Source organism: Phalangium opilio, unplaced genomic scaffold (assembly GCF_054372755.1).
Source record: "Phalangium opilio isolate 3A_F unplaced genomic scaffold, DU_Popi_V2 ptg000043l_1, whole genome shotgun sequence".
Classification (NCBI taxonomy): domain Eukaryota; kingdom Metazoa; phylum Arthropoda; class Arachnida; order Opiliones; family Phalangiidae; genus Phalangium; species Phalangium opilio.
In genome coordinates, this window is record NW_028324167.1 from 2,403,145 (window position 1) to 2,411,024 (window position 7,880).

At 35.5% G+C, this 7,880-nt stretch overlaps 1 protein-coding gene across 1 annotated transcript; it reads right to left on the reverse strand.

Moving 5' to 3' along the window:
* Positions 1 to 1,536: 1,536 nt before the first annotated feature.
* LOC149677349 (uncharacterized) lies at positions 1,537 to 5,476 on the reverse strand. The gene is made up of 4 exons (XM_089837350.1): positions 5,423 to 5,476; positions 3,017 to 4,500; positions 1,717 to 1,797; positions 1,537 to 1,621 (listed from the first exon to the last, which is right to left on the reverse strand). Exons 1-4 carry the CDS (start codon positions 5,474 to 5,476, stop codon positions 1,537 to 1,539), a joined length of 1,704 nt encoding a protein of 567 aa, XP_089693476.1.
* Positions 5,477 to 7,880: the final 2,404 nt, after the last annotated feature.

Genomic DNA, 7,880 nt, shown 5'->3' on the forward strand with positions numbered 1-7,880 from the left:
TATAAATTAAATGTTGTTTATATTGAACCCCACCTCATTTCAAGTGGTATAAATTTAGTAAAAATTTCAAATATTATCTTCTTCTATTGCATCCGAGGGTAGAAAGTCCTGGCCCTAGAGGCCTTGTATAATTACCCGAAAGGGTACGAAGTCCTGGTCCTAGAGGCCTAGTATTATCAGCCGTAATGATTGGTTGATAGATATCCTAGCTCTAGGAGCTTTGTAAAGTTGTAAGTGTTTTTTTCTGATATGTGTCATTATCAGAAACTGTGGCGTCTTATATTAAGCCTAATTGTCGGCGGAAGTCCCATAATGAAAGAAAGTGAAAATGACCTGGTCCTAAAGACCTTGTATAATTACCCGAAAGGGTAGGAAGTCCTGGTCCTAGAGGCCTTGTATTATCAGCCGTAATGATTGGTTGATAGATATCCTAGCTCTAGGAGCTTTGTAAAGTTGTAAGTGTTGTTTTCTGAATTGTGTGATTATCAGAAATTGTGGCGTCCCATAATGAAAGAAAGTGAAAATGTACCAAATTGAAAACTTATGAAATTGAAAACTTGTGAAATTGAAAACTTATAACCCGAAAGGGTTGCTCAAAATGGTATTTGCACCATTAAGAGTGAAAAACACATGACCCGAAAGGGTTTCTCAAAATGGTATGTGCACCATTAAGAGAGAAAAACACATGACCCGAAAGGGTTTCTCAAAATGGTATTTGTACCATTAAGAGAGAAAAACACATGACCCGGAAGGGTTTCTCAAAATGGTATTTGTACCATTAAGAGAGAAAAACACATGACCCGGAAGGGTTTCTCAAAATGGTATATGCACCATTAAGAGAGAAAAACTTATGACCCGAAAGGGTTTCTCAAAATGGTATATGAAGCAGATAGAGAGAGGGAGAGAGAGTTGGTAGTGTTACCTTTAACAGACAATTGGTAAGTATAAGGTAAAATCACGTTTGACTCATGCAGTTTGTAAGATCCATTACTATTGTAGAGAGAGAGGCAGAATTGCTAGTATTACCACCGAGAGGCAATTGGTAAGTAAAGTGGTATCACATTTGACAGAGTTTACAGGATTTATTACCATTGTAGAAAAGGATCGAAATGATGAATTACATTTTAGAACTCTGTGATGCAAGGAATCCCACCTTAAAAAATGATCGTAAGCAAGTATTTGAAAATTGTTGGGGTAAGATTACATAATGTATCATGGGTTTTCACTAATTGCATTGTCTACAGTTCGCTTACCATTCACGGATGTTCAGTTTTCGCTTCTACTTCCAATATCTGTAATCCTGATTCGTTCTAGCGACGGGAGCATATAGGAAATCCTACTGAATGGTCGTTAGTCATCCCCTCTCTCCGTAGTTAATCGTACAATAACATAGCTAACCAAATCGATTACGATTTTGGTTTTCAAGGTAAATTTCAATTATGCTTAACCATGTAGGTAAATTGTTTTTCGCTTAATGTCTATCTTTATTTCCATTTTCTTTTTCAAGCTAGAAATTGATGAAAAATATCTAAACCTTTAATTGTAGACAAAACTCCCGAGTTGGTGAAGATGTGCGTTATTGCATCCATTCTTAGAACGGGTAAATGGTGTCATTGAAAACCTGTTTCTCAATTAATAAACTCCATTCTTTAAAAGGTTTGTTTTAAACGTTTGAAAGCCTAATGAAGCAATACGTTTATCAATCGCTCCACATACGTGAAATTCTGGAGACTTCTTTCATTCTCTGGACAATCGTTAAAATCTGCTGAGCCTTTCATTTCGAAAAAGCATCGCAATCTTTTAATACGACGTTGGGTATTGAAGACAATTATGATAATGTTAAATGTTGATATATGTTAATGGTTTTTTCCCCATGTGGGTTTTCCCAGAATCGTTTTTCCCACGTAAAAGTGGGTTTTTTGATTCAAATTAACTTTTAAGTTGTTGTTCGTTGTAATGTCAGTTAGAGAAAGAGATCATTTAAATATGATATACTGTATAAAAGAAATGACAAATGTTATGTAGAGTTCGGGGGTTCATATCCCAGGTGTGAGACACTTATGCAGGCTTTTCACGGATAAAGTTGGATTTCCAAGGTTGGTGAATCCTAGAACTTCCGTGGAATTACCTACATAGGGTGATATCACACGAAATGTGATACTCTACATTGGAAAATATTAAATACTTCGTCGCTAAGTTTGATGTTTCAGAATCCAGCTGTGATACACAGATGCGGGCACTTCACGGATAAAGTTGGATTACCAAGGTTGGTGAATCCTAGAAATTTCGTGAAAATGCCAACATTTAGTGATATAAATAACGACTTTATTTTTAAAAACCATGGTGAAATAATATAAAAATTTTAACGGAGGAAACACATGGATAAAATCAAACTTTTTATTGATGTAAAGATCAATAAAATACAAGCGTGAGCTTTCGACCCGCGGGTCTTTATCAAACTAACGAACAAATTAAAATAATACAATATATATATAGTCAGATTAGGTCTAACAAAAAACTAGTTTTTTAACCTCAACCTATTAGGATACAAGAGTTTTTTATCGAACTCACCCCAAAGTTTCGCCGTTTCCTTCCCCTCATCAAGGTTTAACTCCCCCCGTCATTAATGTACACCCCTTCGATAAATTTTCTTTTAAATAGATCGGATTCTTTATACAATATTTTTGGTTCCTCAAAATTAATAATACAGTTTTTTGCATTAATATCCATGATATGATTAGCCATGCCATTTTTTAAATCACCTGTCTTTATACAATATTTATGTTCAGATATTCTTTCTTTTAGAGGACGTTTTGTTTCCCCTACGTATTTTTTATTACAACTACAATTAAACTGGTATACTACACAACGCTCATTTTTTGTGTTACTGTTACGAGACTTTTTTTGGCTATTTTTAAATATCTGTTTTAAGTTTTCCCCCATTTTTGACACTACTCTAATATTAAATTTACTTTTTAAAATCCTATTCACTGACTCGCTTTTATTTTTCACATACGGTAACACTAGAGTTGGTTCTGTTGTTTTAATCTTATTTTGAGGTCTTAAGTCGTGAGAGCCAAAAATTCCAGAAATCAAAGGCTTTGGGTAACCGGAACTAATTAGTTGTTTACTGATAATTTGTTTGTCACTTTCCGGTGTGTCAGAAATATATTCAATTCTATGTTTTAAACTTTTAACAACCCCAATTTTTATTTTATTACTATGATACGAATGAAAATTTAAAAATCTATGACAATGGGTAGGTTTCTGGTATAACCCACACTTAAGATATTCGTCCGAGGCTAAGCGCTCTACTAAAACATCTAAAAATGGGAGTTTGCCAACCTTTTCTTCCTCTAATGTAAATTTAATCGAATTATCCAATGAATTAACAAAATCGAGTAGTTTAGTTATTCCCCCTCTAGTATTTTGGAAAATTAAAAAAATATCATCTACATATCTTAACCATAGTTTGATATGGCGACTGTTTCTATTGGAAGATAGGATCTTGGATTCTAAATATTCCATGTATAGATTAGCTAAAAATGGAGATAATGGGTTACCCATAGCCAGTCCCCTAGTTTGGGAATAGAATTCCCCTTCAAAAGTAAAAAAAGTGCTATCACAGCAAACTTTTGCCAGGTCTAAAATAGAATCAAGACATAAGTCTGTTCGTTTCTTCCATTCAGAATCTGAATTAAGTCTCATACTCAAGACCTCTATTACGCCATCAATAGGCACATTTGTGAATAAACTAACTACATCTAAACTAAACATGCGATCAGCCTGTCCTAATTTTACCTTTCTAATTTTATCTACAAAATCGTATGAATTGACAACGTGGTGGGAGGTATTACCCACGATAGGGGATAAGATATGGACCAGATATCGTGCAAGCCAGTACGTAGGGCTATCCCGGGAAGATACAATTGGGCGCAAGGGGCAGTTGACCTTGTGTATCTTTGGTAAACCATAGATGAACGGGGTTTTTAAGTTGTTTGAGATCAGTCTAAAATATTGCTTACTATCAAGTTCTTTCTTAGAAATACAGTCTCTAATCTTTTCCCTGACGATTTTATCTACCTTAACTGTTATATCTCTATTTAGTTTAACATAGTCCCCAGAGTTATTTAACAAGTGAAACATTTTTTCATTGTAGTCACAAGCATTTAACACCACTACTCTACCACCTTTGTCCGCACTTAGAATTTTTATACTACTATCTAGCATTAAAGTTTTAAGAGCAAATTTTTCACCGGTGGTTAAATTATTTGCAGCAGAGTTATTCTTGGTCGAATTAAAGTTAGTTTTGATGATAAATCTAATTTCTTGTTTTTCCTTATCCGAGAGATTAAGTTGTTTATTTAAAAAACTTTCCGTACTTGCGGCCACGTCCAAAAAATTCACATCCTTTTTGTAGGGAACAAAGCCTAAACCCTTACTTAATAAGGTTTCTTCCACGCGACTTAACGTTTTATTGGACAGATTAAAAATCTTGAGCTGCTTTGGTGAATTCTGCGGTCAATCTCTGTCGTAATAGCTTTTCTTCGGTCATCGGTGTTTTAAAAATGACGCTAGCTCTATAAAGCGTGCAAGGTACCAAGGCTTAACAAAAATTGTATGATAACATATTTGTAGAGATAGATAAGAACAACTTTTATAATTAAAATTAGAAACTAACATGTCCCTTAGAGTTTTCGCGTGATCAACTGGTTTCACGCCAATCAAAGAAAGTATAGGGGAGGAGTGGAAGGAATGCCTCAACTTGTTGCTCCTTTTTCCCGGTACAGGGCGACTTCCGCTAAGCAAAATCAAACGGGCCGGAAGCTCTCATGTACCAATTTAGGAGCAACATCATTATTTGGGTGAAAAGATTGTCAGAATCCCCACTTGTCAATCGTATGCAGACGCAAGTTTGACTGAAGTGTATGCTTAGATCATTTCTTGTTTCTTTCCCCTTTTTTCACTCTCTGAACTTCTTATCAATTGAGTTGAAGGACCTTAAATGAAATTCTTTTTCTCGTATGATTTTCTCTGGTGGACCATGAAGCTGTCGAATTACATCTTGTGGTTTAAAATATTTTCTATAAGCTAAGGTGCTACTTTTCAACATTTGATCGCATATTTCAAGAACGAGAGTGATAAAAGACGCGGAGAATGAATAATGCTCCCAAGAGGACCATCACTATTTTTGCGCCACATCTCGTATATTTTAGCGAAATCGAAACCTGGCATTTTACAAAATATATTTAAAATTATATTGCAAATTACTATTTAAAATATTATTTTTTCATATTATTTAAAATAAATAATTTATATAATTTAAAATAAATATAAATTTTTAACCAAAATATAAATTTTTAACCAAAATTTCAAGGTAGGCTCGAACAATCCACGAGGAAAATATTGTCGAGCGATTTACCACTGGGTTACGACTAGCTCTGTAATTTCCCTTCTGTTTGCGTACTGTATACATATTCTAAAGCTAGAGTTGACTGACAGCTAAGGGTGAAAATTAAGGTGGGGTTTTCGACGCCGTCCAATAAGCGGTGTGACGAAGACGAAACGAAGGAGGAGTTAAACTCTTTTGTTATGCTCCCCAATATTTTTACGCCATCTAGCGATGGGCGCAAAAATAAAAACAGTTTTCTTTTGTTGCGAACGCGATTGTTGATGATGCTTTGGTCAACCAAAATTAATTTACAATTCGTTGTATTTCTGTGGGGGACCATGTAGGGCCAAATTACAACTCTTGTAGTAGTTGAAAATATTCGGTAAAGGTTAGAAAGCGATTCTGTAAGTGATAGATATGGTTTTGCAGACACTGTTCTTTTTGGTTTACTTTTTTTTAAAAGAGTGATGTCGGTCTAAAGATATGACACCGATAAGCTAAGGCGCTACCATGTTAACTTGCAACATGTCAACGTATATTTCGAGAACGACAGTTACGAAGGATGCGGAGAATCCGAAGAGACAGACGCCGAAAATGACCATGAAAGCGGGGACGTTGATGACGACGAACGAATCAGGGGTTTCCGGTTTCTGACAGGGATGCATTTCGTTCTTCAAAGACGGGTTCAGATCCATCAAGCAATCGCCCTCGGTCAATTGGCGCAGCCTGACAAATATGATTAAATTATTTCCACCATAAACATACAACTTCGAAGGAGACACTAACCTTCTGTTGACGGTCTTGATTAGCGTTTGCGAAGTGTTTTTCGTCAAATACAACACTGCGTAGCTTATTATTAAAGGCTGCTGGCTTACTTTCAATTTACAGCTTCCAGTATTTGCGTACCGGGCCTTGATTATATTCCAGTGTAGCATTTCCGCTGCAAATAGAAAACTTTGTCGATATTCAATTCCCGAATGAATGTCATCGTTTTCCGTTAAAGTGCCGTAACACGAAATCGGGTTCGCATCTGCTCGCTTTAGTACTTCCACATATGCCGTTTTAATCAATGCATTTTGCTAAATCGAAAATAAAGAAATAAAAATGAAAAACACCTAAGATGAAAACAATGAAGGACGTATATTAACCGAATGAGAAAGTAACGCGTAACTCTTATATTAACCCGAATGAAATTGAATTGTGCCGTGTTTCTCATCAGTAAAGGTTTAGCATTGGGAAAGTGAAATACATCGTCGATGGTGTCGAAGGGAAGTGCTTCCGATTGGCTCGAATACTGTGACGTCATTTCCGAAGATACAAAAACCAATAGAACGAAAGACGCCAAACTCCACAAGACCGAAAGAAAACGAGAGACTCCGCTACAATTCAAACTTTGGGGACCTGAGATTGAAATTGAATTCAATTATGAAATGAGCATATCGCTTCTCTTAAAGTTCTTACTCGTTCCCAGAAAGCATTGCAACAAAAACATGAAGGGCAGTTCAGATTTGACTTCGCCGTATTTAGAGTTTAGTTTCCCCGTCATGTAAATCAGCAGAACGACACCAACGGACCCCGCAATTATCTAGATATATTAAATATCAAAAACTTTAGTCCACTGTTTCAACATGGATAAAATTATAAATCAAGCGAAACATATTTTTCCAGAGAGTTTAATCTACAATAGAAAGCTAGATCCGGTTTACTGGTAAACTTCAGGAAAGTGAAACTTACGCCTGATAACAATTTTATATGAAAATTAGGAATGACAAGTTACCCATATGTCGACAACGGAGAAAATGTCGTTTTCATTTGATTGGTTTGTTCCGAATAATATTTTGATTCTTGAAGTCCAAAATGGGTGCGAAGATGGAAAGGAATTGAAACGATCACTTGTTTCGAACACAGGAGTTATTGCGAAATCTGCCTCCTGTGTATTGGAAACGTTAACTCCATTATTAATGAAAAAAGTTGACCAAGAACTAACTCGTATTGCTATAAGAATATGACAAAACTCAGATTCTAAACCGAAAGACTCCGTGTCTTCCGAATCAAGTAAACCCTAATTATTTCCATGAAAATTAAACCTTAAAATGACAAATACAACAAAACCATGAAATTTCATTTCTAGGAAGCTAAAGCCTAACATATTCTTAGTATCGAGAATGAATTCTTGGTTCAGAATATATTTTTAATTGTACATTTCTTTCGATCATTCCTAGCATTCCATTCCACGAATTATTAACTTTCGCACCCCAAAACTTGTCTACATTCGGGATAAGAGTAACGCTGAAAAACATTTCCATGATTCTGGTTATTATGAGTACCATAAAAGCACCACTAACTCTACGCAAATTACTTGATATTGTCGAGTGTTTGTAGAACATGCAAGAATTTAATCATGTAGCCCGTTTTCTCTCCTTGTTCATTCAAATAAACAAATGGCGATAACTGGTAAAAATATAACGTGCTAAGCTGAAGTGTATGA

Excerpts from the sequence above, each read along its gene's own strand:
- LOC149677349 (XM_089837350.1), bottom strand. The coding sequence starts at position 5,476 with ATGTATACAGTACGCAAACAGAAGGGAAATTACAGAGCTAGTCGTAAC. Across the intron at positions 4,501-5,422 it reads GAGCTAGTCGTAACCCAGTG|CTCAAGATTTTTAATCTGTC; the intron begins GTAAATCGCTCG and ends TCACCAAAGCAG. Across the intron at positions 1,622-1,716 it reads AGAAGTCTCCAGAATTTCAC|GTTTTCAATGACACCATTTA; the intron begins GTATGTGGAGCG and ends ATTGAGAAACAG.